The sequence below is a fragment of the Rana temporaria genome, chromosome 9, assembly GCF_905171775.1.
Source record: "Rana temporaria chromosome 9, aRanTem1.1, whole genome shotgun sequence".
Lineage (NCBI taxonomy): Eukaryota > Metazoa > Chordata > Amphibia > Anura > Ranidae > Rana > Rana temporaria.
The window spans coordinates 112,939,898-112,960,078 of record NC_053497.1 but is presented as its reverse complement, the minus strand read 5'-3'; the positions used below and the strand labels follow the sequence as shown (position 1 = coordinate 112,960,078).

The window sequence follows — 20,181 nt, the reverse complement described above, 5'->3', positions numbered from 1 at the left end:
TGTAAAGGGCCCTATGATTTCTAACAGCGGCCCTGGGGAGGAGTTCATTCTTGCCTTGCAGTACTGAAGTCTTGGTGTGAATCCCAAAGACACCATTTGCAAGGAGTTTGTATATTCCCCCATGCCATATATTTAGGTGCTGTTCCTCCAACAATCCAAAAAACATACTGGTAGGTCAACTGGCTCTCAACCAAATTGGGTTTCTATGTGTAGGACAGTAGAGGGGACATTAGAGTTTATTTTCCTCCGATTGGTACAATGTTCTCTGTACAGTGCTGTGGCATATGTCAGAGCTATATAAATGAATAATAATAATAATAGTATTGAGACTATGATGGGAACAAAACAGAGTAAGCTTTTCTAGTACAGCGACTGATGTAAATAGTTAACTGACATATCGTGCACTCTGGCATAACTGGCATATTATGTCAGAGCTATATAAATATATAATAATAATGGTGTTTGAGGGAATGCTGTGGGAACATTGGAGTGTAAGTTCCTGTGGCACAGTGAATGATGTGACTGGATCAGTGTTTTCTGTACTGCACTGAGCAATATCTTAGAGCTATATGATGATAGAGCTATATGATAATATTAATAGTGTGCGACTGTGATAGAGATTTAAGAGTGTAAGCTCCTTTGGTGCAGAGGATGATAGTAATGGATCAGTGTCTTCCGTACTGCACTGAGCATTATGATAATAATAGAGCTATATGATAATATTAATTGGGTGTGACTGATGGAGATATTAGAATGCAAGCTTCTTTTGGTGCAGAGGATTGTATGAATGGATCAGTGCTTTCTGTACTGCACTGTGTTATATGTCATAGCTAAATAATATTATTAGTGCATGAGATTGGAGTGTAAGCTCCTTTATTGCATGATTCTCTGCACAAAATAATTAGTTTGTTGCCAATTTTCCATGTTTGGAGACTTTCCCAAGTATGGCGACTTTTAGTTTGATGTGACATATTCTTACTGATCTAGGAATCTTTACTTTTTAAATAAAATATATTTTTTCTCTCCCCACCCTTTGCATAAATTCACAGTTGACATTTCAGTCACTGCATCTCCCAATTTCACAAACTTTTCTTTGTTCATATCAAAAGCAAAACGTGAAGACAGCTCCTTTTTGAAATGCAAAAATCCTTGGCGGAACTTTTGCAATAGCTAAAGGGTTACAATTGAAAAATAATTCTACTACAATGTTGCAGTTGCACCAAGACTCCAACTCAGCCTGTCACAGTTTTATTTCCCCACTATATATATATATATATATATATATATATATATATATATATATATATATATATATATATATATATCTAGATATAGATCTATATAGATATATATATATATTTTTTTTTCCTTTTTTGCTTGACGATAAAAGTGACAAATGTTTATATTTACTATATCATATTCAAATACATTCATAGTTTAAAACACTTTGTCGTTCATGTAAAAGCTCAAACAACATCAGGAGTGAAAGGAACATGGAGGCAGGGAGATGGAAAGTCTTTGAAAAATAAAAAGTGTGCTTTAAAGTTTTTTTTTCCTGCACAACACGGTTGCACAAGGGAAGGAAGGCTGTTGGGCTTTGGGATCTGTTTCACAGAAGTGTTGAGAAATGTTAGAAAGAAGTAGTGCTGAGTGATGCTTAGTGTTACAGACGGGTAGGACCGAGGAAGTGCTAGCGTCACATCGGGTGCTAGCGTCACAACAACCTTCAGACATCCGTACTGATGCTCCGACTGCGGGAAAAGGCCTCCCTCATAGCAGAGAGACGGTTGGGGTTAAGTACCTGTATATTGCTCAGGTTAACAGGCAGTTCAATCTCTTCTTGGCTGATGGTCTTATAGGTGATGCGTTCGCCTCCGTTTCGGACCTCCTCCGGCGGGTGCAGGAGGAAGGCGGGCGGCTCATTGTGCGAGCAGCCCTGGCAGACACTTCGGCAGTGCTGTTGTTTCTTGTTGTAGGGTGAGGCATAGAGGGAGGGGCCATTGGCCAGGACTACGTTCCGGTTGCAGTGCACCGGTGGAAAGCGGGAATGGACAGCGAAATCTGGTTCTTCCTCATCCTCTTCCGAGTCTTCCTTCTTGCAACAGTAATACTGATGAAAGCAAACACAACACGATTACACATTATTTTTTTTTGCTGTAAGACTATTAAAGTTCAACTGATCCTTAAAAGAGGAGCTGCAGTCTCCCCCCCAAAAAATACTGGGGCTGCTGACTTTTAATATAAAGAATACTTACCTGTCCAGGGATCCATTGATATCGACACCCGAGCCGATTCATCAATCGGCTGCAGGTGCAGCCACCAGTCATCTTGGGTAAGGGAAACCGGCAGCGAAGCCTTCTGGCTTCACAGCTGGCTTCCTACTGTGCATGCGCAAACTGTGCTGCTCTTTCTGAATGGTCCCACTTTCTGAGCAGGAAGTGATAGCGGTTACCTGCCAAAATTTTATAGCACTGATCGCTATAAAAATGCCAATGGTCCCAAAAAGGTGTCAAAAGTGTCCGCCATAAGGTTGCAGTACCGATAAAAATCGCTGATCGCCGCCATTATTAGTAAAAAAATAAAATATTAATAAAAATGCCATAAAACTATCCCCTATTTTGTAGACGCCATAACTTTTGCACAAACCTAACTCTTATTGTGATTTTTTTTACGAAAAATATGTAGAAGAATACGTATCGGCCTAAACTGAGGGAAAAAAAAGTTTTTTATATATATTTTTGGAGGATATTTATTACAGCAAAAAGTAAAAAAATATTCATTTTTTTTCAAAATTGTTTATAGCGCAAAAACTAAAAACTGCAGAGGTGATCAAATACCACCAACATAAAGCTCTATTTGTGGGGGAAAAAGGACGCCAATTTTCGACAATTTTGTTTGGGAGCCATGTTGTACGACCGTTCTATTGTCAGTTAAAGCGACGCAGTGCCGAATCGAAAAAAGTGGCCCGGTCATTGACCAGCAAAATGGTCTGGGGCTGAAGTGGTTAAAAAAATATCCCAAGCTCTGAACATCTCAAGGAGCATTGTTCAATACATCATCCAAAAATGTAGAGTATGACACAACTGCAAACCTACCAAGGCATGGCTGTCCACCTAAACTGACAAGCCGGGCAAGGAGAGCTCTGGAGGAGCTGCAGAGATCCACAGCTCAGGTGGGAGAATCTGTCCACAGGACAACTATTAGTCGTGCTCTCCATATATCTGGTCTTTATGGAAGAGTGGCAAGAAGAAAGCCATTGCTGAAATAATGCCATAAGAAATCCTGTTTGCGAGAAGCCATATGGGGGACACAGAAAACATGTGGAAGAAGGTAGCTTTGGTCAGATGAGAACAAAATGGAACCTTTTGGACTAAAAGCAATACGCTATGGAAAAAAACGCTACAGAAAACTAACACTGCACATCACCCTGAACACACCATCCCCACCATGAAACACTGTGGTGGTAGCATCATGTTATGGGGATGCTTACCTTCAGCAGGGACAGGGAAGCTGGTCAGAGTTGATGGGAAGATGGATGGAGCCAAATACAGGGCAATCTTAGAAGAAAACCTGTTAGAGTCTGCAAAAGACTTGAGACTCAAAACGGAGGTTCACTTTCCACAGCTAGAGCTACAATGGAATGGTTTAGATAAGGGGTCTCCAAACCTCAGCCTGCAGGCCACATCCGGCCCATAGGTGTGTTTCGTCTGGCCCCCAGCTTGCCCAGACTCTGCCAACACAGCACTGCCGATCTGCTGGCTTTTCAGAGCAGCCGCTGTTATCACCCTCCCGTGCTGCCAGAGGATTAGCCGATGTACTGTATAGGCTGCTAGGAGGCGACGTCATCAGCCTGGCACCTCCCGGCTTCCCGCCCGCTGTTTACATTAGAAATACTTCCACCTTACAGCCTGCGTGTGTAGCAGTGGGTGGGAGTCGGGAGGTGCAGGAGAGCTGAAGTCGGCTCCTACAGTGAAGAAGTCGGCTTGTAAAGGCAAGCTTCAAATGTACAGGAGACTCTGCTGGGGACATCTATGCTGGGGACACTGATAATGGGGACATCTATGCTGGGGACACTGATAATGGGGACATCTATGCTGGGGACACTGATAATGGGGACATCTATGCTGGGGACACTGATAATGGGGACATCTATGCTGTGGACACTGATAATGGGGACCACTATGCTGGGGACACTGATAATGGGGGGGGGGAGACTCTGCTGGGGACACTGATAATGGGGGGGAGACTCTGCTGGGGACACTGATAATGGGGGGGGGGGGAGACTCTGCTGGGGACACTGATAATGGGGGGGGGGAGACTCTGCTGGGGACACTGATAATGGGGGGGAGACTCTGCTGGGGACACTGATAATGGGGGGGAGACTCTGCTGGGGACACCGATAATGGGGGGGGGAGACTCTGCTGGGGACACCAATGATGGGGAGACTCTGCTGGGGACACCAATGATGGGGAGACTCTGCTGGGGACACCAATGATGGGGAGACTCTGCTGGGGACACCAATGATGGGGAGACTCTGCTGGGGACACCAATGATGGGGAGACTCTGCTGGGGACACCAATGATGGGGAGACTCTGCTGGGGACACCAATGATGGGGAGACTCTGCTGGGGACACCAATGATGGGGAGACTCTGCTGGGGACACCGATGACGGGGACACCGATGATGGGGAGACTCTGCTGGGGACACCGATGATGGGGAGACTCTGCTGGGGACACCGATGATGGGGAGACTCTGCTGGGGACACCGATGATGGGGAGACTCTGCTGGGGACACCGATGATGGGGAGACTCTGCTGGGGACACCGATGACGGGGACACCGATGATGGGGAGACTCTGCTGGGGACACCGATGATGGGGAGACTCTGCTGGGGACACCGTTGATGGGGACAATCTGCTGGGGACACTCTGCTGGGGACACCGATGATGGGGAGACTCTGCTGGGGACACCGATGATGGGGAGACTCTGATGGGGACAGAGATGTGCAGACGTTTTTGGCCCCCGAATACTTGTAAAATCTACAATGTGGCCCTCGTGTTGAAAAGTTTGGAGACCCCTGATTTAGATAAAAGCATATTCATGTGTTAGAATGGCCCAGTCACAGTCCAGACCTAAATCCAATTGAGAATCTGTGACAAGACTTGAAAATTGCTGTTCACAGACACTCTCCATCCAATCTGACAGAGATTAAAGGGGCTGTAAAGGTTTGTTTTTTATTTTCTAAATAGATTACTTTAAGTTAGTGCATTGTTGGTTCACTTACCTTTTCCTTAAATTTCCCTTCTAAATGTTTATTTTCTTTGTTTTCTTTGTCTGAATTTCTCACTTCCCGTTCCTCCTCAGTAAGGTGTTCAGTAAGCTGTTCTGACTAACTTTCAACCGCTCGGATAATGGTGGAAAGCTTACTGAAGAGAAACAGGAAGTGAGAAATTCAAACAAAGAAAAAAACATTTAGAAGGGAAATCGAAGGAAAGGGTAAGTGAACCAACAATGCACTAGCTTAAAGGAACCTATTTAGAAAATAAAAGATGAACCTTTACAACACCTGTGACGGTATCGGTATGATATCCCCGTCAACGTTCCCTTCTTCCCATAACGAAAATCACCCCAATATTCCACGAGGAGGGATATCCCTGGAATCGCCCAGAAAGCCACACATGAGACCAGCTTACTGCTTGAACAACACAGACTTTAATGTTATCACACACAGCTTATATGTCATTTCCAAAACTGTTACAATGACAAATCTCCGCCCCCCTCACACTGGGGCTTCCATACAGATTATAGGTAGACACGACGGGGCCGATGCTGAAACACATTTTCTTTAGACAATGACATCAATGACGCTGAGCACTAGCTGTACTGAATACATCAACCAGACCGCTCGACCCCGCATATAGAGAGATAATTACCACAATGAAGCAATCAGAATAATTAACACAAGCCACTTAAACCCAGCTCTCCTTCACACAACACAATAGATCAATTAACCTTTAGAAATAGTGAGGGGACATTAGCACATCAATAACCTGGCTAGCAGGGAGCAGTAAACTGAGACATATAGGCAAATGTATCACAATGGCCCCCCTTTTGCTCCCTGCTCCGGCAAACCCGGTTGGACCTTCCCTGGTCCAGTAGGGTTGACGGGTTCAGAGCTATTAGTCAGAGGTTAACTCCGTTTGGCATGACTGACCTCCCTTGGCAACTGCTTCAGACTCAGGTATGTCACCGGGTCGTCAGATCACACGCCGGTCAGTCCCCAAGTCTTTGTGCGATCTGCAAAGTCACCAGAAGTCAGTGTGAAGACAGCGAATGGGTCTGTGCGCCGCCGTCTAGGTGTCCCGCTATGGGAGGGGCAGGTTATGGCTCTGAAGTGACAATCCCAGGAGATTCATAAAAAGAAAAAGTTATATTTGTTGAAATGCTGTAGCACTGGTGCTCAGAGTCCGGGGGGGGGGGGGGGGGGGGAATCAGAGCCCCATAAGGTCAGCCACCCCCTGCTCCCTCCGCAGCCGCCGGTTCTCCTCTTGGAGCTTCTCCAGCTCCATCTCCAGTTCATGCTGCTGTGACCTCAGGTGGTTGTTCTCCTCCTCCATGCGGCTTATGCACTCCTCCAGCTCTATGTACTCACGGATCAGCTCCTGCTTGCTCATGTCCTGCAGGCTCTCCACGTGGTCCTTCATCATCAGGAACTGGGTGGTGGTGTAAGGGGCCACCGGTGGGCCCTTGGCGAACATCTCGGCACGCATCTGGGACGCCCGCTGCGACTCCCTCTCCTCCAGTCGCTTCTTCTCCTCCCAGGTCAGCTTGTTATACGGCTTCCAGGACCTCTTCTTCTTGAAGGGTGGCCGGCGGTGCCTCTTTCTGCCCAGCTCCCTCCAGGGCCCCTCCGGCTCAGGGCTGTCGCCCATGACCAGCTGACAATGGTGTTCCCTGTTGTCCGTAATAACAGATTGTACCATGAGGGCTTCGTAAGGGGTGCCCAATGGTTCTTCCTGACCCAGCTCCTTTGGATCCCAAGCCGAGTCTACACAATGGGCTGCTGCTGGTGGGCGGTACCCAGGTTGAGACCAATTTGACCTGGTGTTGTCATTCATGGGGCAATTCTGCTTGAAGTGACCCAGCTGTTTGCACCGGAAGCAGCGTTGTTCGTTGCCCTCCTGGCGATGATAGCGAGGGCTAGATGTCACCGGTCTGTTAGGAGGTTGGTATCTAGCGGTTGGTGGGTGTGAGGGCACCGTTTGTGGTGGAGGTTGTTCCTGTGGTGTGACCTGGTTCGTCTTGCGAGTATCTGCATATTCATCCGCCAACTTCGCGGCCTCTGGTAGAGTCATGGGCCTGCGATCTCTCACCCAATCTTTGACGTCCGTCTGGATGTGATTGTAAAATTGCTCCAGGAGCATTAGTTGCAAAATGTCCTCTGCGGTGGTGGCCTGGCTGCTGTTAGCCCAGTTAGAGGCCGACCGGGACAATTGGCATGCCCATTCCGCATAAGAGTCTTTCGTGGTTTTGCGTGAGTCCCTGAACTTCTGTCGGTGGGACTCTGGGGTTACTGCATAACGAGCCAGGAGCACTTCTTTAACCCGGGCGTAGCTATGAATATCCTGATCTGGCACGGTCCGGAAAGCATCAGAAGCTTTGCCTGACAGTTTGCCTGACAATATTGCAACCCAGTCTCCTCTAGCTATTCGGTGCAGGTTACATTGTCGCTCAAAATCCGCCAGGAAGTTATCAATCTCACAGTCCTTTTCATCAAAAGCTTTAAAAGCGCTAAACGGAATCTTCCCTGCGTCTGCTGTGCTGTACTCACTGTTTGGAGAATGTGCGGCTGCTTGTTGGACTGCTGCCAGTTTTAACTGTAGCTCTGCGTCCCTTATTTGTTTATCCTTCTGTAGCTCTGCGTCCCTTATTTGTTTATCCTTCTGTAGCTCTGCGTCTCTTATTTCTTTAGCCTTCTGTAGCTCTGCGTCTCTTATTTCTTTAGCCTTCTGTAGCTCTGCGTTTACTAACATGTCCATCACTTTCAGTACCACATCTGGCGTTGGGTTCGGGCCGAACCACGCTAGCTTCTCTCTCATTAGCTTGTTGGCTGGCGATTCCTCCTCCTGAATCACTGGTGTCTCCATCTCTTGTACTGCTGGCGTTGCTGCAATCCCGTCCTCCTGGTCTAGCTCCATTGATTCTGCTATGATGACCCGCTTGGTTTTGTTGCTAGCAATCCTTCCACGAACTTCCAGTAGTTCTTCCAGTGTCTGCTTGGAATCCGGGTGTGAAGGGGAATAGAAGGGAAAAATCCCACTGCTACCAACCAATTGTGACGGTATCGGTATGATATCCCCGTCAACGTTCCCTTCTTCCCATAACGAAAATCACCCCAATATTCCACGAGGAGGGATATCCCTGGAATCGCCCAGAAAGCCACACATGAGACCAGCTTACTGCTTGAACAACACAGACTTTAATGTTATCACACACAGCTTATATGTCATTTCCAAAACTGTTACAATGACAAATCTCCGCCCCCCTCACACTGGGGCTTCCATACAGATGACTAGGTAGACACGACGGGGCCGATGCTGAAACACATTTTCTTTAGACAATGACATCAATGACGCTGAGCACTAGCTGTACTGAATACATCAACCAGACCGCTCGACCCCGCATATAGAGAGATAATTACCACAATGAAGCAATCAGAATAATTAACACAAGCCACTTAAACCCAGCTCTCCTTCACACAACACAATAGATCAATTAACCTTTAGAAATAGTGAGGGGACATTAGCACATCAATAACCTGGCTAGCAGGGAGCAGTAAACTGAGACATATAGGCAAATGTATCACAACACCTTTAAGCTATTTTGCAAAGAAAAATGGGCAAAAATGTCACTCTCTAGATGTGCAAAGCTGGTAGAGACATCCCCAAAAATACTTGCAGCTGTAATTGCAGTGAAAGGTGGTTCTACAAAGTATTGACCGAATACAAATGCATGCCACCCTTTTCACATATTTGTAAAAAGTTTTGAAAAACATTTATAATTTTCCTTCCACTTCACAATTATGTGCCACTTTGTGTTGGTCCATCACATAAAATCCAAGTACAATACAATATGTTTTGGTTGTAACGTGACAAAATGTGGAACATTTCAAGGAGTATGAATACCCTATCTATCTATTTGGCACTTACTTTCAAACGCACTTAACCATTCAACTATTTGATGTGGCCAGCAGAGAGTAAATGGAAAGCTGTTGATTGGCAGGGCATGGCGTGGCTATTCAGAAATAAATATTTTAGTAAACTATTGCTTAAAGGGGTTGTAAAGGTTCGATTTTTATTTTCTAAATATGTTACTTTAAGCTAGTGCATTGTTGGTTCACTTACCTTTTCCTTCCATTACCCTTCTAAATGGTTTTTTCTTTGTTTCCTGTTCCTCCTCAGTAAGCTGTTCTAAATGACTTTCCACCGCTCAGATAATGGTGGAAAGCTTACTGAGGACAAACAGGAAGTGAGAAATCCAAACAAAGAAAAAAAGCATTTAGAAGGGAAATCGAAGGAAAAGGTAAGTGAACCAACAATGCACTAGCTCAGGGTTTGACAAATTTGCTTGGAATCTAGGATTAAGCTAAAAAAGTTAGGAGCCAGAAAACGCACCCCGTCCCGACGAGCTACATACATATGTAAGCGCCCGCATATGTAAACGGTGTTCAAACCACACATGTGAGGTATCGCCGCGATTGGTAGAGCGAGAGCAATAATTCTAGCCCTAGACCTCCTCTGTAACTCAAAACATGCAACCTGTAGATTGTTTTAAACGTCGCCTATGAAGATTTTAAAGGTAAAAGTTTGTCGCATTCCACGAGCGGACGCAATTTTGAAGCATGACATGTTGGGTATGAATTTACTCGGTGTAACATTATCTTTCATAATATTAGAAAAAAATGGGAATAAACTTTACTGTGGTCTTATTTTTTAATTAAAAAAAGGTGTAATTTTTTCCCAAAAAAGTGCGCTTGTAAGACCGCTGCGCAAATACGGCGTGACAGAAAGTATTGCAATGATCGCCATTTTATTCTCTAGGGTGTTAGGATAAAAAATATATATAATGTTTGGGGGTTCTAATTAGAGGGAAGAAGATGACAGTGAAAATAGTGAAAAATTACATTAGAATTGCTGTTTAACTTGTAATGCTTAACTTGTAATACCAACGGCCACCACCAGATGGCGCCAGCTCACACATCTGGTGGTAATAACTTGTAATACCAACGGCTCACCACCAGGTGGCGCCAGCTCACAAAAAAATTACATTTTTTTTTTTGCCCACCTTCCAAGCCAAGTCGCCAGGACGCTATTTCTATTTCTATTTCTGGCGACCGGGATTTGTCGAGCCCTGCACTAGCTTAAAGGAACCTATTTAGAAAATAAAAGAACCTTTACAACCCCTTTAATGGCGTTTTCTTTGACTGAAGCACCAACTTGGTGCAATGGCTTACCTGTAGCCTGCAGTAGCAGAGAACGGCAATAATACACAGAAGGATAACAGTCGCTAATATACCACCGGTGATGACCACAGTCCCGGCTGTCATTCGACCGTCTCTCCATTAACCACCTACAAGAGAAAAAGGAACAGGCAATGAATAAACTGTAGCAATGGAAAAAAAAAAAAAACATGTTGGCATTACCCTAATGCAGACAGCGCATATCTGTGGTACTCCAGATAGATATATTTATGTAGCACTCTACACAAGCAGCTTTTATTAGGAAACGGATATTCCAGGCTGTTGCAGTACAACCATCTGGCTATACAATATTATATATAATACACATACACACGCGCACAAACCTTAATTTCACTAAACAGATACCCACAACATCATCTTCCCTAAAATCTATTCTGTTACAATGTCACATAAGGGCCTGGACCTTACACAGCCCTCAGCTCTACTACACAAGTAGTTCGCTGTGGATTGCAAATCACCGACCATCCCCTTTCTCTGATATTCTTTCTCCACCAGACAGGTAAAGTAATTTAATCAGGAAAAAGACATGAATTGATAGCACATAACAAGTTATTGCAGTTGCAGTATTCTGGAGAAAATGAACCCGTCATTTCTATTTTTGGAAGCCCCAGTTATGTGGCATTACAGGTCTGCATCTGGAAATCTGTTTAATTTCCGTCAGACACCGAGATTAAAAAAGATGAATCTCTGGCCTTTATCAATATTCTGCAGACGTGAGGAATAATTGTAACAATATATCAATCATGTGCCACATCACAAGATTAATGATCCAGCTTTTCCGATTCCAGAAAATCTCTCAACAGTGGAAGAAAACATTGCCAGGAAAGCCATGTTCTCTTCCCTAAACAAGCTCATTCCACCGGGGAACAAACACATTATGTTCCATATGAAATGCTTTCACCTGGAGCAGGTCAGGCTCCTGTATTAGTGATGGGCAGAAAATAAATCTGTCCTCGTGGAGGGTCTGGGAGCTGTTTAGGGATATTTTTCATATAGCTATCAGAAAAGGTATTCTAACCAAAAGTTCTGACTTTATTTGGAGCATGCTTGTGCTCTGACAGGTACTGAAGCTAGAGGCAGCCAGGCATATAGCATATGTTAGACAAGGTAAACAATGGCAGCCCCCATATTTCTCTCATGCTAGTTTTTATTTATTCAAAGCGGAGTTCCAGCCTCTTTTTATGTCTATTAAAAGTCAGCAGCTACAAAAAGCATTGCTGGCTTTTAATAAACATACACTTACCTGCTCCACTGTCCAGCTACGCTCTGCTCCCCTCCCCCCCTCTCCGCCGGCGCCTCCATCCTAACTGTGGGCACCCGGCCATGTCAGCTTTTGGCTTTACGGCCGGGCACTCACTGCGCATGCGCGAGCAGCGCTGCGCTACCCGACCTGACACGTGTCCCAGGCGATCGCCTACAGGGAGGGCGGAAGGAGGAAGTGGGACAGGATGTCCCGCTCCTCCTGAAGCCCCCACTTCCCCCCCCAAAAAAATGACATGCCAAATGTGGCATGTAAGGGGGCGAGGATTGGTTTAAGTGGAAGTTTCACTTTTGGGTGGAACTCCGCTTTAATAAGCTTCACATAGTTAAAGAGGAGCTTTACCCAAAAGAGGAAGCTCTGCTGGTTTCAACCCCCCCCCCCCCCCAAACTGCCACATTTGGCACTTTTTTGGGGGAAGCAGGGACCTGGTTTTGAGAGGTACGCGCTCCCACTTCTGGCTTAGATCGCCATAGCGAACTGAGTCAGAAGTTCCCCTCCTCCTCCTTCCCTTGCAGTCTTCTGGGACACATCACAGGTCCCATTAGACTACAAGACCATTCACAAGATGCAGTGCGACTCACGCATGCGCAGTAGGAAACACTGTGAAGCCTCAAGGCCTTAATTTCCAGTTTCCCTTACTAGAGATCTCGGGACCTGCACCCAAAGCCAATTGAAGAATCGGCTCAAGTGAGGACATTGCAGGATACCTGTGTCCTTATATCAACAGTCAGTAGTTACAGTATGTGTAGCCCAGTAGCCAATGGCTTTTAATTTTTTCTAAAGAAGCCTGGAGCTCCTCTTTAACTACTGAGTAACATAGATATTCTGTCACTTTGTCCCTGTAGGTTCTTCTGATAGAGTCCCCAGTGCCCACCCACCCATTACTACTTGCCGTTAACACCTAAGGAAGCACCAAGTCTAATCCCTCTGTTAGCTCTGTGTCAGTCTGTATCAGAGCTTACACACAGGATTCATGACCTTCTCCCCTTCCTCATGTGACAGTATCTGGATCTAGTGATTGGCTACTCAAGTCCAGGCAATGCATCCTGGGAAGCAGAGGAAAAGGTCACATGGTCACATTTGAGGAAATGTATCTGCAAGAGAGGCATCTCTTCTGCAGATAAACACGGTTGCAGGGAACAGTACCAAGAGAACCAGTGGGTGCCCTGAAAAGAGAACCTGTCATGCTGTCCTGAATGGGCAGAGTAACGTATCCGGATGAATTTAATTGTAGGGAAATATCAGGGATGGGCCACTGGGTTCAAAATCATTCACATCCTACTTATCAAAGGATGTCAACATTAGGTTATCCTATAGGCCAGGGATAAGCAATTAGCGGACCTCCAGATGTTGCCAAACTACAAGTCCCATGAGGCATAGCGAGACTCTGACAGCATCAGGCAATACACCCAGAGGCAGAGGCATGATGGGACTTGTAGTTTGGCAACAGCTGGAGGTCCGCTAATTGCTTATCCCTGCTATAGGCCATCATAAGACCGCAATACTTTTGGCAAATTCCCTAGCTAAATGTTCATGTTTGCGTGTTTTGGGAGCAAACAAGACATAAAAAGAATGTTAATTTCATGCAAAATGTTAGAAAATTTCCAGGTCCTAAAACATTTTTCCGGATAAGACAATCTGGTCAGATTTTTTTTTTTATAAACCCCCCCTTAAAAAAAAGAAAAAAAAAAAAAGGCTTCCTTTCACTTGTGAAATCACTATCCTGACTATGAAGACTTCTAGCTATGAGTTTAAGAAATAAACGATGACCGCACATGCTTGGACTGCAGCTCCTTTTTAAAGGTTCACATATGAGCTACTGAACAACTACTGAGGGGAGGACTAGGACAGACTGTAACCATTACAACATGTGCCTGTGGGGCAAAAAGAAAAAAAAGAACTCACAGTGTACACAATACAATGGTTCCAAACTCAAACTGACCTCTGACTCACAGATTACTTTACAGATAACCCTGAAGAACTGCAGCATTTGTTTTGTATTTGTTAATTGCATACAATATACTGTAATAGCAAATGAGCCACCTTAGAGAATTTAGCTGCCTCAGGAAACCCCAGACAAGCTATTCGAGTCGTCCCATGAGGCAGAATGGCAAAAAAGAAAAGACCCGTTTATTGCGTATTCAGATAGGTTTGTGTGCAGCTTTCCTTTTGAGATCCACATATTTATTTGAACAGAACGAAGCGCAGATTCTTTTACACACTGAAAAATTACCAGTTGGAGTAAATGTAACATGTCAGTGTGTGGCCATTAGTCTCACGATCAATCACAAGCAAGCTTCAGCTAATGAAAGATCCCCCCCTTACTTTCCTCAGTGTGCCCCACCCTTACATACCCCAGTATGCCTTCCCTTGCCTCAGTGTGACCCCCCTCCTTACATAAGTGTGCCCCCTCCTTACATCAGTGTTTTACCCCTCCTTTCCTCAGTGTGCCCTCACTTATGTACCAGTGTGCCTCCCCTTCTTACTTCAGTGTGCCCCCTCCTTATATCAGTGTGGCTCCATCCTCACCTCAGTGTTCCCCCTCTCCTTACCTCAGTGTGCCCATATTCCTTACATCGGTGTGCTCCCAAGTCTTACCTCAGTGTCCCCCCCCCTTACGTCAGTGTGTTCCCCATTCTTACCTCAGTGTGCCCCCTCCTTACATCAGTATGTTCACCCTCTTTCATTACCCCCCCCCCCTCTTGCATCAGTGTTCCCCCTCCCTAACTTGGTGTGCCCAAATCCCTTACCTCAGTGGGTTCCCCATTCTTACCTCAGTGTCCCTCCCCCTCCTTACATCAGTATGCCAACGCTCCTACATTACTGCCCCTCCTTACATCAGTGTGCTCCCCTCCTTAACTCAGTGTGCCCTCCCCTCCTTACCCCCTTACCCCACTGTGCCCCCCTCCTTACCTCAATGTGCTCCCCTCCTTACATCAGTGTGTTCCCATTCTTACATCAGTTTGTCCTCCCCCTTTACACCTCAGTGTGCCCCCTCCCCTCCTTACATCACTGTGTTACCCTTCCTTATATCACGGTGTGTCCCCACCTTAAATCAGTGTGTTCCTCCTCCTTACCTCAGTGTGCTCCTCCTCCGGGCCTCAGTGTGCCCCCCTCATTACATCAGTGTGTCCCCCCTCATTAAATCAGTGTGTCCCCCCTCATTAAATCAGTGTGTCCCCCCTCATTAAATCAGTGTGTCCCCCCTCATTAAATCAGTGTGTCCCCCCTCATTAAATCAGTGTGTCCCCCCTCATTAAATCAGTGTGTCCCCCCTCATTAAATCAGTGTGTCCCCCCTCATTAAATCAGTGTGCCCCCCCTCATTAAATCAGTGTGCCCCCCCTCATTAAATCAGTGTGCCCCCCCTCATTAAATCAGTGTGCCCCCCCTCATTAAATCAGTGTGCCCCCCCTCATTAAATCAGTGTGCCCCCCCTCATTAAATCAGTGTGCCCCCCCTCATTAAATCAGTGTGCCCCTTACATCGGTTGCCTCCCCCCTCATTAAATCAGTGTGCCCCCCCTCATTAAATCAGTGTGCCCCTTACATCGGTTGCCTCCCCCCTCATTAAATCAGTGTGCCCCTTACATCGGTTGCCCCCCCCCCCCCCTTACATCGGTGTTCATCGGAAGAAGACATGAGATGACTGCCTCCACTGACAGCATGTGGACAAACTGCATTCCCGATCAGTGTGAAGAATGGAGCCGGTGATCTGTCAAAATTGCCGATTCAATCGAGATCTCCAATCACAGCATATCCGGATAATGTAAACCATCAGTAAATGGAGATTTCAATGAATTTCTGTTTTTACACAATACTGGCACAACACAGAGCACCTGGGGAGTGAAGTGAATGTTTGTAAAAGAGCCTAATGGGCAAAGCACAATTTTGGTTTAAGGATAGGAGTAATGTTGATATTAATAGTCAGTAAGGCCCTGTTCAGACCTGCAAAGTTTCTGTGCATTTCTGGTGCTGTGCATCTTTGATGCACTTTCATAAAAATGCATGTTATATAGAGTCCATTGCAAACACCCCTAAAACACATGTAATATGCAAATAAAATGCAACACACCTAAAAACACACCGCACAAATGTTAAATAAGACTTAGTGACTATAAATTGCTTAAGTATGATAAATTGCTTTTATCGGGTGTGATAACTACAGCCCATGCAATAGACCCTGTTTGTGCAAAAAAGATGTACAATAAGAGGTCTAACTTAACATCCCTCAGCCGACCGCCAAAAGCACATACTATTGGGAATTCAGAAATTACCGCCATCGATGCTGGCTTTACATTCATATTTGTCCCTTTGTTCATGAATTTCAGAAAAATATATACCAAGATAATGAAATGGCAAGACACAATTGTTTTAATTATATTAGCCAAGTAGATGGATATTTCTGGGAAGGGAAGGTGTAAACAATTCCCCAAAGCATTTGCATTTCAAAAGCCTTGACCTCCAAGAGTAAAAGGTCAAAAAGGTGAAAATGTACAATAATGTACAAGAGGGCAGTTGGAAATCTTGATAAATAACCGTACCCATAATAAAAAGGAAAATTGTGTAAATAACCCTGCGCTGCCAATATACGGTATAGCCTCTAACACGGCTAGTTAAAAAAGTGAAAAAACAAAAATGGGTGTATAAGTGTAGCGTGTGATATCAAACATTGTATACAATAAAGAAATGATAGTAACTAACAGTGACTGAGTGACAATGGCTCACTATGATGTGAATAATCAAATATAGTGTACCATAAATAATAAACTAAAGTCCATAAATGAAAAAAAATAATTCAAAGAATAAATAGCCCACCAAGTGCCAGAAAAATGAATAAAGTATGAAGATTGAAGAAAAGGAAACAACTTCCAAGTGTTTCTTGAATAACACAAAATCGTGACTTCTTCTATGAAATGTGATGACCCACCACCGGTAGAATTGTGAGCTTACCAGAAGGGATGGACTCAGGGGGACATATGTCTCCGTGAATCAAAACAAGCATGTACGGAATTTACCAAAATATCGGTAACTGGACGAATCCTAGTTAGATAAACACCATGACCTCCGATCATCGATGGTACAGATGAAGTGTTGTAACACGAAACGTGTCAGGAGGACTCCACTGCCGCCTCATTTGTATATACAACCGTTTGTTATCTCAGCTACATGTAAGTGCAATAGCTTTATTAAATATTTTACAATTTTTAAAACGAGATTACACTATGTGGCCATTTTCCTTTTCTATCTCCTCACATTACAGATATTCACTGAGAATACGTTTCGGTATCCAGCATCCATTTCCATTGTACGTTTTGCTGCATCTGTACCATCGATGATCGGAGGTCATGGTGTTTAACTAGGATTCGTCCAGTTACCGACATTTTGGTTGATTTCATACATGCTCGTTTTGATTCACGGATACATATGTCCCCCTGAGTCCATCACTTCCGGTAAGCTCACAATTCTACCGGTGGTGGGTCATCACACTTTATAGAAGAAGTCACGATTTTGTGTTATTCAAGAAACACTTGGAAGTTGTTTCCTTTTCTTCAATCTTCATACTGTATTCATTTTTCTGGCACTTGGTGGACGATTTATTCTTTCAAATGTATTTATTTACGTACCCATAATAGCCAACATCATTACATCTGGGAACCACCAGGGTAAAGTCACTTCTCAAAGCGCTATGAGATTATACAATATATAGAAAATCTCATTGATGAGATTGCAGATTGCTCAATAGAGACCAGCAACATCACAAGAATGCACCCTATCGAACCATTAGAGACCAGTGATATTACTGACCCCTCACAATTATGACAATGTAGTCTGTTCCTTTATTAAAGACCAGTGATATCACTGATAATAAATATTCATAAGGGTGAACCAAAATCCAATCACTAGAGATCAGTGACATTATCAAGGTGCTTCATATTCATGATAACGCAGCCTACTCTACACTAGAGACCACATCACTTCATATTCATGGGAACTCTGCCTAATCATTTACTAGAGACCAATGACCTCACCAACACACCAAGACATTTATGAGAATACAGCCTAGCCATTCACTAGAAACCAGTAATGTCAACATGGCAATTGTCAACAAAAGGGCGTTGCAGATGCTGCAGTGCAGATTTGTGTGGAAGAGCATAGTGTTAACCAAATGCAAACTCCAAATACATGAAGTATAATAAATAGCTATATAAACAACCCATCTAATGATGAATTTTGAGCTTATACATATACGTTTTTCTATAATGTTCCACAACTTCCAAAATTTATGCAAAACAAAGTCTTATTTTAGCAAACATGAAGCTTAAAAACAAGACATAATTTCTTTTGGCAGAGGATGTGTCATGCTATAAACCTGTTTGTTCCACCAGCTCTAAGTCTCCTAGCATTCACAACAGGTTCTTTGGTTAAACGTATTAATTAATGTAATGAGACAAGCGAAGATTGCACATTGGTGGCTTATGTGGGAGCCCTGAGTTGTAAAGGTGGTTCTGTTCTTCATGACCTGCACAGGTCTTGAAGGACCAGCCAGATGACTATTTATTACAATTAAACAATATGGTGGCTCTTAGCTCTGGAAATCAGGTGAGCACATAGATATCTAACCGACCAGAATGTTACAAGTGCACACTTTGAATTGGTGTGTTGGGAAAAAAGGGGGGGGGGGTGTCTGCAACCTAGGGAGAGGACCAATGTTTGTGATCCCAGATGCCCCAATGATTACACAGTCAAGTGGATCCATCTCCTCAGCTCTTAATTTTATAGCATTGAATTGGCTTATAACAGGAGTTTTGCGGGGGGGGGGGTTTGTTAAAGAGGGGTACCTTTAGGTGGTTTAGAAAAAGGGGGCCCATTTGATATTAGAAGGGCTTCATTCTTTTGGTAGAAATGTAATATTGATGTTCCGAGCTTAGGTCTGAGATGCAGACAGGGTGTGTTTGATGGAGCACATATGGTATGGCCAACTTACCTCACGTCACACAGTCAGTATCTTTACCTAGTATCTGATGAGGACAGAATGCTTGGCAAATCACTACTCATAACTACAGTGGGGAGAATAATCTTTGATTCCTAGAAGATTTTGTAAGTTTGCCCACTTACAAAGAAATAGATCTGTAAAGAAGAGTAGACCAAAATCCCTTCTGAGATGTGTGCAACCAAGTACAAGAACCGTCTTACCACTGTGATTGCCAACAAGGGTTTCTCCACCAAGTACTAAGTCATGTTTTGCTTGGGGACCAAATACTTTTTTACTCATGCAAATGCAACTCAATTTATAACATTTGTATCATGTGTTTTTTCAGGATTTTTGATTGATATTCTGTCTCTATCATTTAATCACTTCAATACCCAGCCATAGTAATATGACGTCCACAGATGGGATCTACCATCCTGGGTTGACACCATATTACGTCCTGTGCTTTTTGGGGGAATATCTGAATGATGCCTACAGCTAGAGGCATCATTCAGATATCCTTCTCTTTTGCCCGCGATTCTGCACACGATAAGAATGATCATAGCGACAGTTCCACTGCTTGATCGTTCTTATAGGCGGCTGGAGGGGACATCCCCCCCCTCCCGCTGCCATCCGGTTCCCGGAGAAAGAATTGTCCGACTCCGGTGTCAGATGATGCATTGTCACATGACGAGCATAGAGATGAATGGTGACCAGAGGGTCACCAGTCATCTCTATGACCTTTGGAGGCCTGGGCATGATGTGATGACGTCAGAAGCAATGTCCCAGAAGTAAACAAAGCCGTGATTGCGACTAGTAAGCATGAGATCGGTGAATTTTTTTTCACAATCTCATGCTTTCCAGCCCGGAGGAGAGATGTGGGGGTCACACACCATTCCTATTACAAGGGATGTTTACATTCCTTGCAATAGGAATAAAAGTGATAAAAAAAAATAAAAAAAAAAATTATTTATTTTTTTAAAACGCCCCTGTCCTCGGTAGCTCGCGCTCAGAAGCGAACGCACACGCAAGTCCTGCCCCCATATGTAAACACTGTTCAAACCACATGTGAGGTATCGCCGTGTGCGGCACTAGACCTCATCTAAGGGGAGATTTTTAAGTCCTGAAGTTTGGCGCCATTCCATGAGTGTGCGCAATTTTAAAGAGTGACATGTTAGGTATCTATTTACTCGGCGTAACATCATCTTTCATATCTTACAAAACAAATGGGCTAACTTTGCGGTTTTGTTATTTTTCAATTAATGAAACAATTTTTTTTCCCCAAAAAAAAGGCGTTTGAAAAATTATTGCGCAAATACTGTGCAAGATAAAAAGTTGCAATGACCGTCATTTTATTCCCTAGGGTGTGTGCTAAAACAACATATATAATGTTTGGGGGTTCCGAGTAATT

The 20,181-nt window shown here is 44.2% G+C and overlaps 1 protein-coding gene across 1 annotated transcript in view; it reads right to left on the bottom strand.

The window, feature by feature from the left end:
- Window positions 1-1,359: 1,359 nt before the first annotated feature.
- The window catches only part of FAM163B (family with sequence similarity 163 member B), a 156,304-nt gene continuing 137,482 nt past the window's right edge, over window positions 1,360-20,181 (bottom strand). Inside the window, exons 2-3 of the mRNA XM_040324162.1 lie at window positions 10,512-10,627; window positions 1,360-2,110 (exon numbers count right to left, since the gene is read on the bottom strand). Of these exons, the coding sequence (XP_040180096.1) occupies window positions 1,727-2,110; window positions 10,512-10,604 (477 nt within the window). The 5' untranslated portion in view covers window positions 10,605-10,627 and the 3' untranslated portion in view covers window positions 1,360-1,726. The remainder of the gene's footprint in view (window positions 2,111-10,511; window positions 10,628-20,181) is intronic.